At 38.4% G+C, this 25,315-nt stretch overlaps 1 protein-coding gene across 4 annotated transcripts; it reads right to left on the bottom strand.

The window, feature by feature from the left end:
* Nucleotides 1-1,472: 1,472 nt before the first annotated feature.
* BBS5 (Bardet-Biedl syndrome 5) lies at nt 1,473-24,388 on the bottom strand. 4 transcript variants are annotated; one of them, XM_045868667.2, is made up of 12 exons: nt 24,205-24,388; nt 21,985-22,067; nt 17,403-17,468; nt 16,664-16,713; nt 16,406-16,533; nt 13,887-14,022; nt 10,992-11,087; nt 9,717-9,779; nt 7,954-8,088; nt 3,313-3,396; nt 2,363-2,386; nt 1,473-2,209 (listed from the first exon to the last, which is right to left on the bottom strand). In XM_045868667.2, exons 1-12 carry the CDS (start codon nt 24,261-24,263, stop codon nt 2,108-2,110), a joined length of 1,026 nt encoding a protein of 341 aa, XP_045724623.1. In that variant the 5' UTR covers nt 24,264-24,388; the 3' UTR covers nt 1,473-2,107. The 4 variants fall into 4 exon arrangements, with proteins under 4 accessions (XP_045724623.1, XP_064442728.1, XP_045724624.1 ...); XM_064586658.1 differs by having other exon boundaries at nt 24,109-24,245; XM_045868668.3 differs by lacking the exon at nt 24,205-24,388 and adding an exon at nt 23,943-24,102.
* Between the last annotated feature and the right edge of the window lie 927 nt (nt 24,389-25,315).

Genomic DNA, 25,315 nt, shown 5'->3' with positions numbered 1-25,315 from the left:
GGGCTCGATCCCAGGACCCTGGGATCATGACCTGAGCCGAAGGCAGTCGTTTAACCGACTGAGCCACTCAGGTGCCCCTCGAAGTTTGGTATTCTTAAACATCAAAAAAATATAAGCTCCTTGAAGACAGGAATTTTTTTTGGTTTGCTTTGTTCAGTGCTATAGCCCCAGGGCCTCGTGTGCTCTGTAAATATTTGTCGAATGAATAAATGCCCCCAGATCAGTGAATTGTGTATTTTTAAACTTCCAAGGTCTCTATCTATGAGTAAAGGTTTTTTTCTTATTTTACATCACAGTGAAGTCAAAGGTACTGTCAGCTGCTAAAACAACAGCTGAAAGAAGAGCTCATTGACTCTTTTTTCCATTTATAGATGTCACTAAAGGTTTTAACACACTAGAAAAAACTAACAGCTGCTCCCTTGTTTAAACAATAAATGACTCATTTCTCTCTACTCATAACAACTAACATTTGAAAAGATTACTGAGTCAGATGCAAACACCATGATAGGACATTTGAGATTTCTTACTAGTCAGCAATTATAAAGTCTGTTTTGCTTCAAAAACTATTTAAGCATATTCCTGGCAGCATTTTGTGACCTGTGTAAATTTTTCAAACAACCTTTTTTCCCCCCTTAATGTAGGTTGCTTATTATAACCCCATCTCTTAAAAATGTACAAATCCTTTCCTTTTTAAATAAAGAAACCAATGTATAGCTTTTCTTCATTGATTTTAATTAAACTCAGGTTAGCACTTGGCTAGCATTTTTTTAAATGTTTTTTTTTAAAGATTTTATGTATTCATTTGAGATACAGAGATTCAGCGAGAGAGAGAGATAAAGCATAAGCAGGGAGAGAGGCAGAGGGAGAGGGAGAAGCAGGCTCCTCGCTGAGCCAGGAGCCGGATGTGGGGGCTCGATCCCAGGATCCTGGGATCATGACCTGAGCCGAAGGCAGATGCCCAACCATCTGAGCCACCCAGGCGCCCCCTCCCTTTTTTTTTTTTTTTTAGATTTTATTTATTTGTGTGAGAGAGACAGAGAGAACAAGCAGGGGGACTGGCAGGCAGAGCAGGCAGAGGGAGAAGCAGGCTTCCCACTGAGCAGGGAGCCCGATGCGAGACTTGATCCCAGCACCCTGGGATCATGACCTGAGCTGAAGGCAAATGCTTAACTGGCTGAGCCACACAGGCGTCCCGCTAGCATTTGGTTTTACTATGTGTTCATGGTTGTACATACAGTTGCATCTTATTTTATATGTTATTACACACTCCTTTCCCTCTAGAGAAAGAGGGGTTCTTTGGCTAATTTCAATGATTTGACAAAGGTTCCTTACAATGTTTCTTTATACCAAAGCAGCGGCAAAAAACACGGATGCCAGAGAAGTTCCCAAATCACAGCTAACCAAGAAATCAGAGAATATCCTATTTTTTGAAAACTTCAAAGAGGTTTCAATGAGTACAAACAAAGAGAAAGTCAATAAATGAACAATTTATTTACGAACTATTTAAAACTATTTCCTTACAAAATAAATGTATATTTGCCAAAACTATATTATAAGATAGTGCCCAAAACATTACATAGGGGTTGATATACTCCAGAGTTAACCATAATTTTTAGGTTTTACAGAAATGGTCACTTAAACATGACAAGTTTAAGGGCTACAATTTATATTAGAGTTGGCTTACATTTGGAACTATTTGATAATTTATTTAAACCAGATTTTTACAATTAAAAAGGCAGTATTTTGATTACTCCATAAGAATAGTCTTATTCTTTTAAATAACACTTTAAAAACACTAAATGGTGCTGTATAAATTCTTTATTAAACCCAACATGATAGAGTCATTTATTATCTGCAGACTAATAATTTACAAGCATTAGGTACAAAATAAACATATTTACAAACCAGATACATTTTGATTACAATTTTAAATATAAGTTTTAGAAAGGTGGCAATAAAATCTTAAATGAGTTTTTCCTTAATCATTAAAAAACCCTTTCTTAAAAGCTTTTTCTGTAAAAGTAGAAACTATTCCATGCCTTATAGCAGGCGCCTAGTATCTTTAATCTTGAGATATCTTTAAATAGAAATCCAGCTCAACTCAAGATCAACTCATTACTTCCCAAAGTCCCTGTAGGGTGAATCCATCCTTCAATTTCTCTATTGCAAGCCCCAGTTCTTCTGAAAATACAGGTTCACGATCTTGTTGCTTTTTGGGAGATAAGAGGATGAGATGGGAAAAGAGAAGGTGGGCAAGGAAGAGGAAAAAAACAAAAAATAGGTTTCACGTAAGTGTCGTGAATACTAAATTTTGGAATATAGAAAGTTTTTATTTCATATACTATAGATAAAATGTCCTTACCTTATTGCCATCAGCAAAATAAGCCTATAAGACAAAGAAATTATATTTCACATACTTGACATATAACAGGTCAGTGGACCAAGGAACAAGTAATTAATTTACAGAACAATTGTGTAACTAAATGTATTTTACATTCTGTTACTGTGTCTAATGGTCTTCACACCTATCTTTACTATGCTAGTAGTGGACTTCACTTCTTCCGTCAATCATTAGTAATGACTATAAGAGTTATGCTTTGAGCTCCAAAAAATGTGTTTTGTAATTTAGTATACAATTAGCATTGTTAACTTGAAAGGAGATAAAAAGAATGACTTAGAAGCTATAAAATTTCATCCCTACTTTTGGTTTAGAAGAAGGTGCTGGCAAAACAAAACAGTCAGTGCTTCAATGTGTCAGCAAATGCTGTAGTTTATAATTAAATATTTTATACTAATTTCACACTTTTAAAAAAATATTTATTCCCAGAGAGGTATGCTGGTCAGATTCATACACTACACTATATAGAAAGTATTAGTATTATTTTGGCTATGAATAATACAAATTTGGAAACAGGAAAGCTCATAGTTCAAATACACTTTTTAAGATAATATACCAATAAATTGAAAGGACGTCCATCTCATAAGGATTAATAATGAAAAGTATAGATTTTAAATTAATTTAATTAACTATTTAACCTGTTCTATTATTCTAAGGTATAAAAAATTTTTCATAGATCTGAAATCCTCTGAATAATAGTATTCTAAAACTATTTCCCAGTTTGGTAATTTAGAAGTAATTTCACACAAGGAAAAAATCTTTAACTTAAAAAAAATTACTTTCCAACTCATGTTTAAGATAACTCTCAAAAGTCTCAAGTTCTATGGTGTTTTATACACTTAAGCCATTACTTAAACATGACTCAGATAAAAAAAATCATAAGAAATTTAGTAGCTCTTCTTTGTCATGCTCACCACAAAAGCGTCCGTGTGATCATCAGAGTCTATTTCTACATCATCTTGAATCTGTTCAACTGTCAGAGCTTCAAGGGGCTGTGGCTAAAAATCAGTAGATATTAAAATGCATCAAGGAAAAAAAATGCATCAAGGAGACAATATTAATTAATTTTAGTAAATTGTGCTGTGAGAATTGTAAATACTTGTAAAAGGATAAAACAATTGAAAACTACTCAAGTCTTAGAAAAATCATTGTATAATTTATATTCTATTAAAACTAATGAGTAATAAATCAGTTAAACCTAAGCTTTTAAATCTGAAGTCAATATCATCAAAAGTATTAATATGACAAATTTACACAAACTTAATATGATACTTGGGAGATATCCTTAAAGAAAAACTCTCAATGGACTTAATTTGATTTCTTTCACGTAGTTTAAAAAAACTAAGTTTGGATACAGCAAATTTTCAATTTTCTTCAAAATAGTCATTAAATAGAATTTGTGAAGAGTAAAAGAACTAAGATTTGCATGCAATATTCCAATGGTAAAGCAGAATAAAATGTGGTGCTGATATTAGTTCATTTTTCAAATTTTTTTTTTTAAAGATTTTATTTATTTATTTGACAGAGAGAGGGAACACAAGCAGGGGGAGTGGGAGGGGGAGAAACGGGCCCCCCGCTGAGCAGGGAGCCCGATGCGGGGCTCGATCCCAGGACCCTGGGATCATGACCTGAGCTGAAGGCAGACGCTTAACGACTGAGCCACCCAGGCGCCCTTTTTTTCCAAATGTTTTAGTATTTTAGGTGAGTTAGGCACTATGCTAACACTACCAAGGGTAAAAAGTCCTTGCCCCTACTCACAAAAGGTTTGTAATCTAGTGGGGGTGGAGCAAAGGATAAAACACAATTACAAATAACTAAATATTAGGTTGGAACATATGAAATTGCCATTTTTATTAGTCAAACATGGTCAGATATTAATATCATATGGTTCAACCTATGAAAATAGTTGTAACATATGTAGTATCTATTATAATAAAGAAGTTTAGAGACAGCACAACTTCTGGCTTGTGAATCCCAGAAACTTTCATGCAGAAAAGAATGGCATGTAATCTAGGCCTTTTAGAATGAGGATAACTTCCATAGGTAGGATTATGGGAAAGGTATTTCTGGCAGAGGGGACTAGCATCAGCAAAGGTGAGAAACCACAGGATGTGCTGAAGAATGATGAATAATCCAGTATGGTCAGAACAGAAGAGTCCCATGAGACAGAAGAAGCTGTGCAGGGCTATTGTACTGAACAATCCCAAGGAGCATCATTCACACTAAAGCCTATGTTTACCTGTTCTCATAGTTGAGCAGTGCACAGCCTGCACAGCCTGCACAGCCAGATACTGTGGCTGTGCAGATAAGGTAGGAAATGTAGGCTGGTGTCCACTGAAATTCTTTAATACCAGCCCAAAGAATTCAGACTTTATCTATAGGTAATTGGTGGGAGGGTGTGTAGGGTAGAAGTATATTGCTTGATTAGAGTGACCTGATCCCCTAATCTGAGGATAGCCTCAATGTTTCAACCATGTTCAGAGTTGTGTGACTATGTACAATTAACTTTTTAAAATTTTTATTTACTTACTTATTTATTTATTTATTTTTAAAGATTTTATTTATTTATTTGAGAGAGAGAGAGAGTGAGCACGAGAGGGGGGAGCGGGAGAGGGAGAAGCAGACTCCCCGCTGAGCAGGGAGCCCGATGTGGGACTCGATCCCGGGACTCCAGGATCATGACCTGAGCCGAAGGCAGTTGCCCAACCAACTGAGCCACCCAGGCGCCCTATTTATTTATTTTTAAAAGATTTTATTTATTTATTTGACAGAGAGAGAGAGAGAGGGAACACAAGCAGGGGGAACAGCAGAGGGAGAGGGAGAAGCAGGCCTCCTGCAGAGCAAGGAGCCCGATGTGGGGCTCGATCCCAGGACCCCGGGATCATGACCTGAGCCGAAGGCAGACGCCTAACTGACTGAGCCACCCAGGCGCCCCGTAACTTTTTTTTTTTTAAAGATTTTATTTATTTATTTGACACAGAGAGCGAGAGAGAGCGAGAGAGCAAGCACAAGCAGGGGGAACGACAGGAAGGGGAGAAGCAGGCTCCCTGCTGAGCAAGGAGCCTGATGTGGGGCTCGATCCCAGGACTCTGGGATCATGACCTGAGCCGAAGGCAGGTGCTTAACCGACTGAGCCACCCAGGCGCCCCTCTGTACAAGTAACTTAACCTAGCTAAGCCTCAGTCTCCACAACTGTGAGATAAGGATAATAATAATGCTATACTTTATAGTACGGTTGGGAGGATTAAAAGAGATGATGCGTATAAAGTTCTTAGAGCAGTGAATGGGAACAGTAGGTGTTCAATGCAGTCATTCAACATCTATGAATATTCACTAAAGCGCCTATTATGTGCTAGTTCTAACTGCTGGAAATACAGTGGTTAAATAGATGAAAATCCCTGACTTCATGGAGATTATTTATAGTGGAGAAGACTGATGAGTGTTACCAAAAATAAAGCAAGCAAGCAAACAGGGATAAGGAACAAAAAAATGATGGAGGCTGCTGTTTTAGACAGTGGTCAGGGAAGACCTTCCTAAAGAAGTGGCTTTGGAGTAGGGCCTTATATGAGATGACAGAGTGGGTTATTATGGCTGGTTATTATTACGTACTGGGGGCCAAAAAAAGAAAAGAAATGAAAGGTAGAGAGACAATGGGTAGGAGAACTAATATACTGAGTGTCTCTCATGTCCCAGGCATTTCATGAATGTCATCAATAACTTTGTGAGAGAGATTATCTTCATTTTTTTTTTTAAAAGTAAAGATTTTATTTATTTATTTGAGTGAGAGAGAGAGAGACAGTGAGACAGTACGAGCAGGGGGGAAGGGCAGAGGGAGAAGCAGGCTCCCCGCTGAGCAGGGAGCCCAACACAGGGCTTGATCCTGGAATCCTGGGATCCTGACCTGAGCCAAAGGCAGATGCTTAACTGACTGAGCCACCCAGGCACCCAGATTATCTTCATTTTATAACGAGAAAATTGAAGCTCAAATCTGCCTAGCATCACAAATAAATGGTGAAATTGGGACGAAAGTCAGGTTTGCCAGGTTCCAAGGACCAGGCATGTTTTACAATATTATTATGCAATCAAGAGTAATAATGGTAATTGTGGTTTGAGTGAAAAGAAAGGGATAGGAAAAGGGAGGAGACTGTATGATTGAATGTGTAAAATAAGACAATCAGGAAAATAAAAAATGAAATCTCTGAGGTTCTGAGCACAGCTGACTTTGCCAATGCTAAAAGTAAATCAGTAGAAAATAAATAGATCAGCAGGATGGTGCTTTTGAGAAAAATGATAGCATTTTAGGTATACCAAGTTTGAGATACTCAAGTCCCAGTGTATCTTACAGATTTGGAAAATTACTAGGACAAACTTTTAAATGAGAAATTCAATTTATGTTGTTTGGAATGCTCATTTACATGAAAATATTCAGGAATATTTAGAACCATGCTCGTCTGAGAGAATGTGTCAAGATCAGAATAAAAGATGTGGGAGTCATCTACAGAAGTATAGGTTGAGGAAACTGGAAGAGGGTTTATATTCCTGAGGGAAATACAGAGAAGGCAGAATGAAAGGGAGAGTTTTGAAAGAAGTGCAGGTTGGGAGGAAAACAGAAAAGGATGGTTAAAGATGTGAAAAACATGAGTGTATGTATAATATAGTGTCAGCAACCCAGAGAGAAGTTTCAGCTGGAAGGGAAGGGGGATATATAGAGAATATTACAGGGAGAGAAAAAACTAGCAAGGAATGCTACCAGGCAACAAGGGTCTGTTTTAAGTCAGAGGGTGTGAATTTGAACTCAGCTGCCCAGCCCTACTTCCCGATCTTCTCCGGTCACACGCTGCAGTCCAAGAGCAGAGGAGATATAGATAATATATGTGCTATGTGATAGGGCTCAACACGCTGAGCACCAGCAGGGACGCTGCTGAAAGAGTGGGTGGCAAGGGCACCATCGCAGGGTACAGTGAGGGCGCCAGCAAAAGAACAGACAGCAAGGGAACCTGTCATGAGTGGTCAGTGAGGGCACCCGAGACAGAACCTCTGGCCAGAATACCGCTGACAGAGCAGAAAGTGAGGACATCTCTAATGGAGTGGCTGGTGAGGACACCAGTGACAGACCAGATGACAAGGGTCCCAGCTGGAGAGGCTGAAGAGTAAAGTCAAAGGAGAGCTGAGGTACCTGGAGAGCAGGGTGGGTGTGGTGTCTGTGAGGCCTGTGAAGTTTGCCCAAATGCTAGTGGGAGGCAGAAGTGGAATAAAAATAAAACAGAGTGAGAGACTGAAGTCTGTCCACATCAGAGAAGCCTTGCACATGGACACTTCTCTGGATAAACTGCTCATCTAGAAGGGCAGGAATGTATGATGAAGCAGCCAGTGAGAAGACAGGTAGATGGCACAAATTAGTGATGGCTGAGGGGTCATGCTCTCCGAGCAGAGTCTGTATATCCATCATTTTAAACATGGTTCAAAATTAAACTGTACAATGTGTTTATATCTGAATTTTATAGACTGTAAAAGCAACTCAGCAAACTATGCATTTTATATACTGAACAAATTACCTTTTCTTCCATCTCATAATCCACTCCAAATATAGGACTGGCAGAATAGACTTTGTGAAGTGAATTGATTTCCTTAACTGATTCTTGTAGTTTTTCCACAGGATCTATTTTAAAGCCAAGAACATATCCTCCGCTCTGTAAGAAAAAATAATGAATAAACAAAAAACAAGCCTGAGGAATGGGTATTTACAGTACATAAAAACTATAGCTCTAATGTCCTTATTTCAGAGCACCATAGGTAAGCTGATTTTTTTAATTAAAACTTTTGTAATGAAAAACATAAAGCATATACAAAAATAGAAAAAAGGGTACAGTAAGTGTCCATGTAGCCATGATCCAGCTTCAATAAGTAGCAACATATGGCCAACTCTGTTCCATCTTTAACCTCCCCTTTCCCCAAATCTCCTCCCCTTACACACTCAGGATTATTTTGAAGCATATCCAGATATCACATCATTTCATCAGTAAATATCAAAGATATTTTAAGATTTAAAAAAACAGACTATAGATTGTGAAGGCCAATGGAACTAAGTTTTTCTTGAGCTAGACCTTGAAAAGGAATAGACCATATATTAAAAGAAAGGGAATGGCCCAGCTGAGGCTAATTCCTTGAAGAATTAGAAAGAAACCTGACCACGACAGGTTGTTGTTGAAAAGTGTTGAAAAATTAAGTAGCATACTGTGAAAGGTGAGAGCATATGCTTTAGGTTGAGAGCATATAATTTTGAGTTTAAATTCTGGTTTTACAACAAATTTACTAGCTATATGATGCTGGGAAACATACTTTTCTTAATCTTTTAAGCCTCAATTTTCTTTTTCTTGTTATTATTATTTATTATTTTTTTATTATGTTCAGTTAGCCAACATATAGTACATCATTAGTTTTTGATGTAGTGTTCAATGATTCATTAGTTGCGTATAACACCCAGTGCTCATCACACCATGTGCCCTCCTTAATACCCATCACTCGGCTACCCCATCCAAGCCTCAATCTTCTAACCATAAAAGTTATCTAATTGTTGTATTAAACAAAATAATGTACACATGATATGTGATACAGTTCCTGGAACATAGTAAGCACTCAGTAAATGGAAGCTACAAATCTGCAGGCCAGGGGAAAGGTGTGACTAGACATTCATATTTATATTTAGAATTTAGAAGAGCGCTGATTTTACAAATAAGTAAATGTTTTATTCAAATGTATTTCTGCAAAGACCTGGCCTAATGGGGCACAGCAACTATAATTAGATATAGTATAATCTGCATGTGAGAATATCAAATCCCAAATAGGGTGCATGTGTGTGTATATTTGTATATATCTGTGTTTCTCAATGACATTCTGGTGAGTCAGTCAGACCTGAATCAAAACTTATTCCCACCACTTACTAGTTGTGAGGCTATGGGCAAGGTTCCTAACTTCTCCAAGCCTCAGTTTCCTTGAATGTAAAATGGGGAAAAATAGTAACTGTATCATAGGGTTGTGCAAAGATTGAGAGAATTCATGAAAAGTACAGTGACTTAACTGTCATTAAAAATGATAATCATAATGATAATAATGGTTATGTCTGCCCAACAAGTAAACATAAAAAGATTTTTCCTATGTGGACAATTACTATATGACTTTAAACTCTTTATTTAACATGTTACAAGCTAATATTCCTCTTGGATGTAAACTGGTTACTATATAAATAAAACAAAAAATATAGACTGTCACATAGTTTAAAAAACCTATTAAAGATTAATACAGACATAAAATATCTTACCTGCTGAGAACTTTCTATGACAAGAGCTAAACCAAATTTTGAATCTCTAATCTTTATTGAACGCTAGATGTAAAATGGAAAAGAAGAAAATGCATGTTTTTATTATCTGATAGTAGTGATTCTTTAGCACAAACAAGTTTTTCAACTTCTATACAGTAACTGCTTTTCATAATTTAAAGATTCTCCCTCTTTCCTTCATTATACTCCCATAGAGATCAAGTAAATGAAAATGTTCATACTAGAAATAGGCAGCAAACTTGTACAGTAATACAAAGAAGGCATCTCTGAAATATGCACAAAATTATCTGACTCGAATATCCCCCACAATCAGGGAGTCTACAACTTTTCTGAGTATTTTAAACCAAAGGCCTGCAATCTTTTAGTACTGGAGAGCAAGTGTTTTTTGTGGTTCCCAAGGCTGGGTTAGTTTTTAAAAGTCACATGAATATGACTGTCCTAGTGACAGACTGTGATATCAGATTGCAAGTTGTTTGGAGCAGGCTGAATTCATTCCAGAGGCCATATTTGGTAACTGTATTCTTAAATAACAAAAAGTGTCTATCTGAAGAATAAAAAGCACAAGGTTGTTTACTACTCAGTAATTTTTTAGTATAATAGAGATTAGGTCAGACAAGCTATTAACACATGTAAACCATATAAAACAGCAATGAACAATACAAACACCAGTTTATCAAATGGTTATGTAGACTCTGTCATATCTTCCCAGCCACGATTATAAATTCTTGTATTTCTTTAGATGGCCAGAAATCACTTTCTTCCTATCAGATTCTATGATTTTCTTTCTTTCTTTTTTTTTTTTTAGATTTTTATTTATTTATTTGACAGAGAGGGACACAGCAAGAGAGGGAACACAAGGAGGGGGAGGGGGAGAGGAAGAGGGAGAAGGAGGCCTCCCCTGGAGCAGGGCTCGATCCCAGGGCCCTGGGATCATGACCTGAGCTGAAGGCAGACGCTTGACTGACTGAGCCACCCAAGTGCCCCTGTATGGGGACTATTAAAAATTTTTAAATCCAGTATATTTCTCTCTTAATAGCGAGTTGATAATGGTGGGGTTTCCCTTGAATGTAAGTACTATTGGGTCTTTTCTATGTTGAAATTGTAAATTATCAACATTTTAAAGTCTGCTCTCAGCTACACTGCTGCCACTTAAAAAGAGGGAGACAGAATTCATCTAATCCTGAAAGTTCTATTAACTAATGAACAGAAATTATTTATTCTACATTAAAATAAGGTCACCAAAATGCATGCACTTACAATTTGTAGATATGGTATGCTGACGTTAAAACTGTCATTCATATTTGCATGCCACACAATTCTCACATTGGTAATAAAAAAGGTTCCTAAATTTCCCTGTAAAAGATAAGAGATACATCAATGATCATTTGCTTGACTACTTACTCTTTATTTTCTAAACATCAGAATGATTCTGATTATCACAGTAGCAGAGAATACCAGAATTATCATGGAGTATTAATGACTTCATTATTCACTGGATCGAAGAACAATTAGATGACTGAGGGCCTGGATTCTTAAGTCAGACTCTAATCATTATACCATCAGTACTTATCAGTTGCCTGACCATGGGCAAAAATTTGTTCTTGGTGCACTGTGTCAAACGTAAAATGGAGATCTGATAAAATAACCCCTATAAATAAAGGCCTTATCACAGTGTCTGACACACAGTAAGCATTCTGCAGTGTTAGATCTTATTACAACTATTATTCAAAACCTGGGATAAGTTAAGACAAGGAAGTTGTGGTAAGAGAAAGACAAAACTTATGTGATAACCCCCATTAGTTCACAAGAAATGTTTTACAGCTTTTCAATACTAACTATAAATCAAAACTGTCTTCCAATTATATGGCCCCTCAACATCTACTCAAAATTATTACAGTATGGTAACTAAATGATCTAAAAAAATCTTTAATACCTAGTACATGGCACCAAAATTAGCCACCTCTACCATTTATCCATATCATTATCCACCTCCACCTCCACCTCCTCCCCACCATATACTCCCAGAGGAATTTATTTTATATGCTGAGGTTGGACACAAAACATTAACTTACAAACCTAAATCCTGAAAAGTCCTCTTCTGGGATGACCAGGTTTGAAACAGCAGAAAAGACCACCTATTTCTTAATTATAATTAAGTTAATAAACATATGTGTAAGTGTCTAGATTTCCCTCCTCTACTCTCATCTTGCAAAAAATTGTTATACAAAAAATTTTAGCCCCCTTTTCCTGGCCCACGTCCCATTAAACAGTACTAAGTCTAATTTTATAAGGAATAATTATTTATGTCATTCTTTCTTCTTATTTTAGGAGAGAGCAACTTGCAAAACTAAGGATTTTTTAAAAGAATAGGAGGGCATATTTTATATTTAATAAACATACGTTAGGTTAACAATAACATTCCTATTTTCAGTACAGTATTTCTGATAATTCTGAACATCTTAATTAATTAGTTTAAAATGCCAGGTGTGGTGCTAGATGGTAAGGATCTAACAGAGTGATGCCACCCCTACCCTTATAAAGCCTACTAATGTTGGGGTACAGACAAGCTCAGTATTTTAGAGCAGGAACAATGTAAAGTGGTAATTAAGTATAGCCTGCATAAGTAACACACAGAAGGAAGCTTATAGAAAGTGACATCTAAGCTATGACCTAAAGTAGGGATCTGTAAACTATGGTCTGCGGGACAAATCTGGCCTGCTGCCTCATTTTGTATGGCCCACAAGCCAAGAAGCCAAGTTTCTTGGCCTCACAAACCAAGTTTTAGATTTTTAAATGGCTGGAAAAAAGTCAAAAGAATAATAATTCATGATACATGACTACTGTATGAAATTCAAATTTCAGTGTCCATAACAAAGTTTTATTGAAACTTGGCCATGCTCATTTGTTGCCTATGGCTGGTTTCACACTACAATGGCAAGTCTGAGAAGTTATGACAGAAATGGTATTACCTGCAAAGCCTAAAATATTTACTATCTGGACCATTAGAGTAAAAAGCTTGCTGATTCCTGATGAGGACTTATTCAGATGTAGAGCTGTCTATATACTACAGAACCATTATCACTGTTTAAAACTAGTTTTTTTTTTTTTTTTTAAGATTTATTTATTTATTTGATAGAGAGGGACACAGCGAGAGAGGGAACACAAGCAGGGGAATGGGAGAGGGAGAAGCAGGCTTCCTGCGTAGTGAGGAGCCCAATGAGGGACTCGATCCCAGGACCCTGGGATCATGACCTGAGCCAAAGGCAGATGCTTAATGACTGAGCCACCCAGGCACCCCAAAACTAGAACTTTTCAAATGAGCAAAATTTAATTGCAACTTAAGTTTATGATTCAATGTTCAGCAAGAAGCTCTTCATTCAAATGCTATAGCTTTACCCCAGAGGTTATCAGTCTAACCTAGGGTGTAACACACACACAGGCTGGAAACTATTCTTAGATAAGAGAAAATTTTTCTTTAGAAATTGATGTGTTACTTATTCCAACTTAGATGTTTTAACTGGTCATAACTTCAAGAGCAAATGAGAAGTTATAATGGATGTAGGAATCACCAAATGAGTTATACGTTTAATTCCATAAGGACCAGATTTTTTTTTTTTAAGATTTTATTTTTAAATAAAATACACCCAATATGGGGCTTGAACTCACAACCCCGAGATCAAGAGCTGTATGCTCTTCCAATTGAGCCAGCCAGGTGCCCCTAACAGATCAGATTAAAAGTCTTCCATGACTGTCCACCTCATGGCTATCCTCCATCAGCATAAGTTATTAAGATGTTGAGAGTAGTGCAGCATGTGGGGAAGAACACAGTTCTCAGATGAACTAGATGTGTGAAGTCATTTAATTCTTTGGGGCCTGAGTTTTTAGTCTGTAAGTGAATGGACACTGAACTAGATAATCTCTAAGGACCACTCCACCTGTAAATTCTATGTACAACAAATGTTGCTAAAAAGAACACAAAACCATAAAAATATGAAAATCAGAATATTATTTCATATCAAGAGCTATAATACTAGCTTATCAGGAGATATAAAGCTAATTTTAAGAGTTAAGTGAATATTCAAATTCAATGACAATGGAAAAATGATTACCAAAGTACTGACCCAAAAGGTTCATTAGCTTTTTGCACAATACCTGATCACTGGATAAATTCCATACTCCATTGATTTTATCATATACATGTTCTTGTGGTAATAATCTTAGTTGCTTATTTTGAATTAGTGCACTTCTCAATTTAAAATCACGATACATTTTAGAAGTTTCATATGCTCTATAAAAAAGAACAAAGACCAACCCAAACTGAAAATGTGGTTTTCCTAGGTTATGTTTACTTATCTACCAAAATATACAGTTATTAATACTTATGTATATCACTCAAGTAATTATCACAATAAATTTAAAAATTTGCTTTTCAATAAATTTTGGTGTCACAGTCTTTTATAGACTTTATCATTTTAGTGTAGTATTTCAGTAACCTATTTTTAGAGGTCTAATTTTTAAGACAACGTGTATCATACAGCACAAATGAGAGGAAACATTTTCTCTTTAAGCTGAAAAACAGTGCTTGCATATAACAGACATGGAAATTATTTTTCCCTATCAAAATGCTTCCCTCCATTTCTGTTTTAATCAAAGGCACCTTTTAGTCAAAGGCACAATTGGGAGTCCAATTACTTTTCTCATTGCAACTACAAACATTGTGCTCACAGCTACCTCTATACAGAAAATTGGAATGAATCTGTACCGACTCCAAAAGGGACCCTAGGACAGCGTGTAGCTGCGTGCAATTTATATATATATATATAAAATATATATAAAATCCCTCTTTGTTTTCTCTCCATGCCTTCCTATTGATAAATAATAAATACAGAAGAAAGTTCTGTATTTATTATTAGTTTTGATTAGTTTTTTTAAGGATTTATTTATTTGAGAGAGAGCAAGAGAGAGAGAGCACACACAAGCAGGGGGAGCGGCAGAGGGAGAGGAAGAAGGAGAGGAACAGAAAGAATCTCAAGCAGACTCCCCACTGAGTGTGGAGCCCATCATGGGGCTCAATCTCACAACCATGAAATCATGACCTGAGCCAAAATCAAGAGTTGGGATGCTTAAATGACTGAGAGTTCTCTTGGAAATGAGAAAATGTCAACTTGCATTTCCTTATAGAATTAAAAAAAAAAGAGAGTGGGGGCCCCTGGGTGGCTCAGTTACTTAAGCAGCTGCCTTCGGCTCAGGTCATGATCCCAGAGTCCTGGGATCGAGCCCTACGTTGGGCTCCTTGCTCAGCAGGGAGTCTGCTTCTCCTTCTCCCTGTGTGCTCTCTCTCTCAAGTAAATAAAATTAAAAAAAAAAAAAAAAAGAGCTAAGGTAGTGAAAATAATTTAGCAAACAAATGAACAAACAACCACAAAGGAAACAACAACAAAACTCCTTAGGGAAAATACCCAGACATGCCTTCTACTGCTAGTAAAAAATATATATACATATATATATTTTATTTTATTTATTTATTTTTTTTAAAGATTTTATTTATTTATTTGACAGAGAGAGAGACAGCGAGAACAGGAACACAAGCAGGGGGAGTGGGAGAGGGAGAAGCAGGCTTCCTGCCGAGCAGGGAGCCCGATGTGGGACTCGATCCCAGGACCCTGGGATCATGACCTGAGCCGAAGGCAGACACTTGACGACTGAGCCACCCAGGCACCCCATATATATATATTTTAAAGATTTTTTTTTTTTTAAAGATTTTATTTATTTATTTGACAGAGAGAGACACAGTGAGAGCAGGATCACAAGCAGGGGGAGAGGGAGAGGGAGAAGCAAACTCCCCGTGGAGCAGGGAGCCCGATGCGGGGCTCGATCCCAGGACCCTGGGACCATGACCTGAGCCGAAGGCAGACGCTTAACGACTGAGCCACCCAGGCGCCCTATTTTAAAGATTTTTATTTATTTATTTGAGAGAGAGAGAGAGCATGAGAGAGGGGAGGGTCAGAGGGAGAAGCAGATTCCTCGAGGAGCAGGAAGCCCGACGCGGGACTCGATCCTGGGACTCCAGGATCGTGACCTGAGCTGAAGGCAGTCGCTTAACCAACTGAGCCACCCAGGTGCCCCTAAAATATATATTTTTTAAGATTTATTTATTTTAGAGAGAGAGAGAGTGCGGGGAGGGGGGAGGGAGGGAAAGGAAGTGAGAAACTCAAGCAGACTCTGCACTGAGTGCAGAGCCTGAGGTGGGGCTCAATCTTATGACCCTGAGATCACAACCTGAGCCAAAACTAAGAGTTGGGGGTTTAACTGACTGAGTCACCCAGGTTCCCCTAAAATAATCTTTTTAAATTCATTAATTGAATTATCCAACTTGGTTATCTATATTGAATGAACTCTCTATTTCACTGTAACTACCCTGGTAGCTTAAAAATTTAATAGAATCTTCAAGTAGAAATTTTTATGAATCTTCAGTAGTCTTATTGTTTTAAAAATACTTTCAAAGTGCTTATTAAATGATAATGCAATACGTTCTTCTATCTATCTTCAGGATATTGCAATTTTCTGAGCTTGGAGGAAAATAGTACCACACTTACACACTTTATCCTCTAAACCTCTGTATCATAGAATTGCCTTAAAATTATTCAATAATCCATAAAGTATTACCATACCTGTGTACTGCAATCACAGAAGTAAAAAGTCTAGGACTTCCAGGAACCAAATTTGTAAATATAAACTCAAAACGAGTACTGTTACATTTTGTTAGTATATAAAGAGCTTCAGTCTGGCCTCGTAATTTCTGTAAGGACAAATTTATTTAAAAGTTCAGATTTCAAGAGCAATTTCCCATTTACAGTGAAAACAAAGTCCAATCTCAAATATCTAATGTTTCTTCACTATATATATTTCAATAAGTTTTTCAGACTTACAGAGTTAGCAGTCCTTGTTGTAATGTTCAATATGCAGTTGTAACCGATAGCTGAAATTCAAAAGCAAAGAATTTCAAGAACATGATATAATAAACTGAGAGATAAAAACCTCTACATACAGAACTTTAAGTGTTAAAAATTAAATATATGGAAAGTACAACTTTAAAACGTTTTAATAAATTATTAGAAATTTAAGTTAAATAATTAAAAGAACTAAAAGTAAATTCTGCTTCTTTGGACAAACAACATTCAAAGCTTCTCTAAGGAAGAAAGAAAGGAAGTTTGCTTCTCTAAAACCTATACAGTATTATTTACTGAACATCTTAGCACCACTACCTCAAGAGAAAAAGTCTAGCTGGACAATCTAAAATAATTTTAAAAAATAAGTAAAACAAAATTTAACACAATGGAAGGTTACACTTTTATTACAATTTAGATCTTCCTTCTTTGGGATTAGTTGAAAATAGGTCACAGCAAGTTGTCAAAGATAAGCAAAGAACAAAAACCATTCAGTGTAAAAGCACTAATCTCGTGTATGTCCAAGAGACAAAATGGACTGAAAAATATTTCTTTTGCAAAATGGTACAGTCTGTGGTTAGTCTAAGATTGCTAAAGTTTTTATCAACTTAAGTTTTCCGCATATTTCATGGTATAGCTTTTTTCGTTATCAAAAGCCACTGTGCAAGTTCACCTGACAAAGTATTTTTTTTCTTTAGTGTAATCTAACAAAGATACTTACAAAGATTAACTCTGGGTAATGCCAAAGAATGCCAGATAATTCTTAAATTTGTTACTAAGAGTCTACCTAAGAGCAAACAAACAAAAAAATAGGTTACTTTAAGTAAGGACCCATTTTTACAGTACAGAAAGAGGTAGACATGGAACCTCTAGCTCAGTAACAGCAGTAATCCCCACAGATGTTCTCATACATTTATCAACTGAACATGTTTGTTGCTCATATCTATCCTGTGTAAGGTATGCAATGCATGATTCAGAATCCCAGAGAAACAAAATCTGATAGTTACAGAAGGGATACAGGTATTCAATGCCAACAGCTTGGTTTGACTCAAATTAGCAGAGAGAACTGTGTCTTGGATTTTTGTCTTGGTGGAAGCTGTTCTGGGAGTCCTGGCAGGTCATATGTGCACAACTGAGAATGAGTATGGGATAGAATAATTACAAAGCCATTTAGTGAAATCATACTTCTCAAAGGACTTTCATATATACACTAATCTCTGCCACAGGACTGCTCTCTTAACAGTTCTCATTTACATGAGCCACACTTATAAACCCATTTTTTTTTGTAATAAGCAAAGAATTTTTGCTCATATGAAGTTATGACCAGGCTGAAGTCTGCTTAAGGCTTTATGCTTTTCATTCCTAACTTCAGACTGATGTTCTTAACTGAAATAGAGTTAGATAAACTTCATTTCTCAAAGTGTGTCTTATGAAACCGTAGTCCCTATAAATGCTCTAGAAAAAAGTCAAGTAAATCTGAGCATGGTAAACTGTCTTACAGATTTATAATGTAATTAACATTTTAGCATAACTTTGTGATATCCTGAATAAAACTCACTTAACTTTAACCAACATTTCTTCAACAAATTATAACCACAGAATTCTTTTGATGAGTAATCTATAGCCAGGTAATACTTCTTCCTCCCTGAAAACCTCTAGAATATCCAAAATCAGAGAAACTAAGCTTGTATGAATGCTAGAGTGAGAATGATATAAGGCGGTTACCAAAATAAAGGAAGGCCTTCTTCTTTTTTTTTTTTTTAAAGATTTTATTTATTTATTTGAGAGAGAGAGCACATGAGAGGGGGGAGGCTCAGAGGGAGAAGCAGACTCCCTGGTGAGCAGGGAGCCCGATGCGGGACTCGATCCTGGGACTCCAGGATCATGACCTGAGCCGAAGGCAGTCGCTTAAACAACTGAGCCACCCAGGCGCCCTAAAGGAAGGCCTTCTGAAGAGAAACTGTGGAACATAACATAATATGTTTGACAAAAAATAAATAACCCGGCATGGCAAGAGTATAAGATTCACTCAAGATCATAGAAGAGTAGACACTGCTCAAACAGACAACAGATGGCACACTCAAATTAAGAGTAACTGAGATTTATTTATAAAAGGACTTATTACAAAGGTATGGGTGGGGTGTCAGGAACCATAAGTGAGTGCTGCAAACCTGTTACCACCCCAAGCCCAGTGGGACAAGGACAGGGAACAGTTAGCCAAATCTGGAAGTCCTGCACAGCTGAATACCTTGAGAAGAAAGAACCAGGGGAATAAATACCCAGACCTCACTCTCCTGCCTCCCTTTGATCTTCTGGCATGGCTCTTCCAACCCAAAGCTAGAATGCATAAGGAGCCCCTAGACGTAGTCTATACAAGTCATTTTTCCAGGGCAAGGGGGAAAGGGTGATGGGTGCTGGACCTGTAGTGACAAATGTAAGCCAGTGGCGCAACCAAGAAAGACTGTTTGTGGACAAACTAGAAGTTCTTCAATGCTAGATCAAGAAATTCAGACTTAGAAACAAAAGCAAAAATAAACTACTGGCTAAATATAAATAAAAACCTTCTTTGCAGCAAAGGAAACAATAACAAAACCAAAAGGCAACCTATGGAATGGGAGAAGATATTTGCAAATGACATCTGATAAAGGGTTAGTATCCACAATATATAAAGAACTTGTAAAACTCAACACCCAAAAAACAAATAATCCAATTAAAAAAACGGGCAGAAGACATGAACAGACATTTCTCCAAAGACATCCAGATGGCGAACAGACACATGAAAAGATATTCATCATTTACCATCAGGGAAATCCAAATCAAAACTACAATGAGACACCACCTCACACCTGTCAGAATGGCTAAAATCAACAACACAAGAAACAACATGTGTTGGTGAGGATATGGAGAAAAAGGAACTTTCATGCACTCTTGGTGGGAATGAAAACTGGTGCAGCCACTTTGGAAAACAGTACGGAGATTCCTCAAAAAGTTAAAAATAGAACTACCCCCACACTACTGAGTATTTACCCAAAGAAGACAAAAACACTAATTCAAATGGATACATGAACCCCTATGTTTATAGCAGCATTATTTACAATAGCCAAGATATAGTGCCCATTGGTTGATGAATGGATAAAGATGTGGTATATATAAACCATGGGATATTATTCAGCCATAAAGAATGAAATTCTTTCCATTTGCAATGACGTGGACAGAGCTAGAGAGTATAATGCTAAGCAAAATAAGTCAGTCAGAGAAAGACACCATATGATTTCATTCATATGTGGAATTTTTTTTTAATTTTAAAGATCTTATTTATTTATTTGACAGAGAGAGTGAGAGAGCGAGAGCAGGAACACAAGCAGGGGGAGTGGTAGAGGGAGAGGCGGGCTTCCTGCCGAGCAGGGAGCCCAATGTGGGGCTCGATCCCAGGACCCCGGGATCATGACCTGAGCCAAAGGCAGACGCTTAAGGAATAAACTACCCATGCGCCCCTCATAAGTGGAATTTAAGAAACAAAACAAACAGGTAAAGGCAGGAGTCCCCTTCTCTTTTCTACCTTCTTATTAACCAGAAGCTCTATACCCTCCTATAATATTCCATTTTCTGGGGAATTGTTTCTGAGGTGAGTACACATAGTTATTTTTTTGAATAGGAAGATTTCAGGCACTCACTGTGATGGATACTTCTGGCCAGGGAGGTGTTTTGCCCCCCCATTCCAAAGTCCTAGTATAAGATTCTGCACTCAATGAGTACTCAATGAATTGAAAAATGTTCTAGTACCCATAGTCTTTGTCTGGACTAGTGGATGGACGGTCACATAAGAGTTCCTGCCAGTCTGTATGAGAACAACCGAATTTTCTCTTGGCTTCTTTAAGTTAATTCAGGTTTGTCAAGATCCAGATATCTAGAGATTATTATTCCACTCTCAAAGGTCCTCAAAGGCACAAACTAAGACTTCTTGTTTGCTGCTAAACCTTCATACCTCACTCTCACCTGGGCCTGCCTGACACTAGGAAGCATTTCATAAATGTGATCTAAGCATTCTTTTTTTTTTTTTTAAAGATTTTATTTATTCATGAGAGATAGAGAGAGAGAGAGAGAGGCAGAGGCAGAGGGAGAAGCAGGCTCCCCGCGGAGCAGGGAGCCCGATGCGGGACTCGATCCCAGGACCCTGGGATCATGACCCGAGCCGAAGGCAGACGCTTAACTGACTGAGCCACCCAGGCGTCCCATGATCTAAGCATTCTTTTAAGGATGGGCCCTTGCCATTGACAGGATCTGCCTGTAGCTGGTGGTGACGACAGGTGCCCTTCACAGGGAAGAAAGGCCCACAACTAAACCTGCTGCTCACATTCCACCCCAGAGCAGACCAGAAGAAAGACTAAGAGAGCAAGTGGCCACTTGAAAGGCTGCAGTGAGCATGTTCTCCCAATAAGGGTTACTGTGCAGACTCTAGGATTTACTGATCTTTCTCACCTGAAAGAGGTCTGCTCCTTTGCCCCCATTTACTCTTCTTTTCAATAAGAGGTTTATGACCCATCCTCCTAAACCTCCTTTCCTCTAAAAAACCTTCTCAGATATACTAGGCTGCCCACTCATCCCCTATTTTTTTTCCAAAAACAACAGTAGTGATACTTATAAGACCTGGTCACTGGATACTGGCTCTATGTACAGCTGTTGTATGCAGCCTGGACTTTTCAAAGTTCCAGCCTTTGGGAAATTTGGTTTGAGACGCACTCTAGAGTCCAACTCTGGCTGCTCCTCAATGACATACACAGATATCTCACAGGACTTTTCAGTGCTTAACCTACAAACAGACTTCACAATACAGCACTAAATTTGCTCTCCACATGTCCATCTCCAGGTGTCAGTCTGGGGGATTGTGAATTACTCTTGGATTTCTTAAAAGGAAGCATGGCTCCAGATAGCACAGCTATGACCTACTCATGTTCTATGACCTCATATTCTTTGTGTGGGGAGGCAGATTCAAAAGTCAGAACTATCCCACGCCCCTTACAAACAGGGATCCCGGAGTTTTAACAGTTATGTTGGAGAAAGCTGATGTCAAAACTGGGACTTGCTGAAGGACCAAAGTTCCGAGGAAGAATCTGCATTCCCTGGCTACAGGTTTAATACCCACCTTTTCTCCTGTTTAAGTCTGAGAAAAGTCTTATGTGGATTTAACTCTTTGACTGTCACAATTACATTTACATATAATGCTTATCTTATTCTCCAGCTAATATGATTTAACATTTGTAAATCAAACCAGAAATATAAAAAATATTAGAAAATATACTCACCTCTATCCCCATTATTTCCTTTGGTGTCTTCAATTGAATCTAAACAATCAATAAGGACTTCTCCAGGTCTTGTTTTCATTTGTCTAAAGTAAATATCAAGGCTTTAATAGCTACAACTATACCCACTTACAATCTAGTTAAGGAGAGAAGAGACTTATGCACATAAAACAGCCAACAGTATAAATGAAATAGTATCAAATGCTCATGCATTTGAAAATAAGGGCTTAAGAACTTTAAGAATCTGGAGACCACTAGGGCCTGGAGTGACCAGGGACATGTAGAGAAGCCTGAAATAGGAGAGGTAGGATTTGGAGAAGTAAGAGAGAGAGGGAGGAGAGTCCATGATTAAAGACCAGAAAAAAGAAATGATATGGGAATGTGGAAAGATGGGCCTGGCTAGGGAAGAAGATCCATGTTACGAGGTAGTGAGAAATATATGCCACGACCTCTGAATGCTAGTCGGATAGGTATGGGCCTTGTCCTCTGGACAATGGAGAGCCCTCAGAGGTTTCTGAGTAGAGGAAAGGAAGTCAGGCTGTTATGGAAGGAGCTAGTTAAAGCAAAGCATCATCAGGACTTGGCAAACAATTAGATATAGGAAATAAAAGGAAATAAAGAGTGAACTATAGTTTGCTGACTGGTAGAATGCATTCTAAATGTGTCCTAAACAAAAACCTAGCAGAATATGTGGTAAAGCCTTCTAACACATTCTCCATACAGCTGACTCAATTACCTACCGAAAATACAGATATAATCATAATATAACTTCCCTGCTTAAGAGTTTTCCTGCCTAGAAAATGACGTCCAAAATCCTCAACTAAACATTTTGGCTAATTTACCTTTCTGTTTGTTCCTCCATCCTCTACCTGCCGACCCTGCCTTCCAGCCAATGACGTTTATACTTCCAAGACTATGCTCCTAATGTTTTGTTTTGTTTTCTTTTTTTTTCTGGAATACTCTCCTCCTGTCTATCCTGACAAGGCCCTGTCCAATCTTCAGGGTTGAACTCAAATATTATTTCTTCTTCAAGGCCTTCCCCAGGCAAAATGAACTATTCTGTTTCTATTATACCCCAGCTTCTTGTTCATTTTTTTCAGGATGGTATTTACCACATTTTTAAAAATAGTTAGTTGTCTATGTGTATCTCCTGCACTAAAATGGGGGGCAGATAATAATTTTCTATTATTTTTGTATCTCTAGCTATCAGCACAGTAACTGGCACATAGTAAGCATTTGATAAATGTTCAATAAAATGGAATTATTCATGAAATAATAATTTCATGAATTTTGCTTTTGCTTGGATTAAGAACCCTCCAAGAATAATAGAAAAAAAATCATAGAATGTGTGCAATATGTAACCATCGTTTATAATTTTATAAATTCCCTTCCCTCACAACTTTTTAAAGGATCTAAGATCATGTTATTATTAGATATCTAGCCACAACTAAGCCTGGGAAATTATTTCATTTTCTAAGGTTTTGGTCATAATAAGGAATCATAAGAAGTGGCTAAGAAGCTTCATTCATTCCATTAACCCTAGAATCTTAGCTTCACGGTCTTCCAACAGTTAATATCTCAATGGGAATTTTTTCCCCTGGTCTTTGGGTAGGAGGATTTTAAGTATTCTCTCTTTAAAGCATGAACTTAAAAACAACAACAACAAAAAACCCCCCAAAAAACCCAGAGTTTCTGTTGAGAGGTTCCAAAAAGTAGCTCCTTCTTTCCATTGGTGATTAAATGAAAGCTTATCATGGAAATAAAGTCTGCGTGGTTAGGAATTTTGGAGAATCCTTATTCCCACCTCCCTTGTTTCACAGACAGAGAGGCTCAAGCTCAGGATGGCGAAGCCTAAGGGCCCACAAGGTGTGTCGCTATTCCAGACCCAGTTCCAGAACCCTCGTCTCCTAAGTCCCTGCCCAACGTCCCTCCACCACAGGAAACTGGCACTCCAAGCTCACTTGGGGGTCCTGGACGCCCAAGCGCTACATGGTCCCGGACGTATTTGGGCTCAGCTTCCCCGGCGGGCCGGGGATCGCACTAGACTGAAACGGTTTAATGGAGATGCATTCCCTCAGCGGTCGGGCCAGCCCGGGGTCCCCCGGGCAGCAGACCACAGGATCAAACCTCCTCCCGCTCTCGCGAGGGCCGTGAGCTCCGGCGGCGCAGGCTCCTCCTGAAACCGCGCTGCGGCGCCCTCTACAGGCCCCGGGAGCGACTCACTGCGAGGAGACGTCGAAGCGGACATCCCGGTCCTCCCAAAGCGCGTCCAGCACCGACATGGTGACCGAGGACCAACGCTGGCACTCTCCACGGCGGCGGAGGCCGAGTGGCGTTTCACTGGCTCCCAGGCAACGGGCCGCCTCGGTCACGACGTCTACGGCGGGCGCCGAGATCCAAACTTCTGAGGTAGGACGCGCTCTTCCCCACCCCCTTCGCCCCCAGGCGCGTCATTAAGCGGATTTGACGCTCCAGGCCGGGTTGGGCGGCTCGGAGAAGCCAAACTGGTCGCGGCCCAGGAGCATGTGCTTGACCTCTGAGTGACTTTCCTAGCTCCAAACACACATGCCTCTTCCCCCATTTTGCTAAGGTCAAGAAATTTAGACTTAAAACTCTTAATTCTTTACCTGGCCCCGCCGGATCTGGTCCTGCCCACCTGTCCGACCTCTTCCGACCCGATCCTTCTGCCTACATTCCAGAGAGGCAGGGCCCCCTTTTTCTGCCAGGAACTCTCTTTCCCCAGATCTCTGCATGGCGTGACCTCTTTCACTTAAGTCTCAGCTCAAATGTCAACAGAGGCGGTCCCTGATCTTTCTGTCACCGTACCCTGAGTACCCCGAGGACAGGACCTGATCTATCTAGTTTACTTTGACCGGTAGCTGGCGCAGCGTAGGCACTGGAAAACTTTTCGAATGAATTAAAACGCCTTCCTTCCCTCAACCTATGACAATTCTTTAAAGCAGTGGTTTTTAAAGTGTGGTCTGGGGATCCCTGGAGTTCCTTAAGATCCTTTCGGGACACCTATAAGGTCAAACTATACGCACAATAATATGAAGACATTCTTTGCCTTCGTAACTTACTTGTTCATTGAATGTACAGTGGCATTTTCCAGAGGCTGTATGATGTGTAATTATGTGTGGAAGCAGGTATGAGAGTCTAGCTGTCTTCCATTAAGCCAGGCATGAAAAAGATTTGCAAAATCTTAGTTTTACAATGCTACTCTTCTCACATTTTTTTTGGATAATATAATTATTATTATTATTTTTTTTAATTTTTTTTTTTTTTAAGATGTTATTTATTTACTTAAAGAGAGGGACACAGCGAGAGAGGGAAC

The sequence above is a fragment of the Mirounga angustirostris genome, unplaced genomic scaffold (assembly GCF_029215605.1).
Source record: "Mirounga angustirostris isolate CCGP_5_RB_7025 unplaced genomic scaffold, mMirAng1.0.hap1 SCAF_3, whole genome shotgun sequence".
NCBI lineage: Eukaryota > Metazoa > Chordata > Mammalia > Carnivora > Phocidae > Mirounga > Mirounga angustirostris.
The sequence above is the reverse complement of the archived record's forward strand: the minus strand, read 5'-3'. Positions and strand labels throughout refer to the sequence as shown.

Coding starts and splice junctions, on each gene's coding strand:
- BBS5 (XM_045868667.2), bottom strand. CDS start 24,263: ATGTCGGTGCTGGACGCGCTTTGGGAGGACCGGGATGTCCGCTTCGAC. Junction 11,088..13,886: donor GGAATTTATCCAGTGATCAG/GTATTGTGCAAA, acceptor TATCTTTTACAG/GGAAATTTAGGAACCTTTTT. Junction 2,210..2,362: donor ATTTTGCTGATGGCAATAAG/GTAAGGACATTT, acceptor TCTCCCAAAAAG/CAACAAGATCGTGAACCTGT.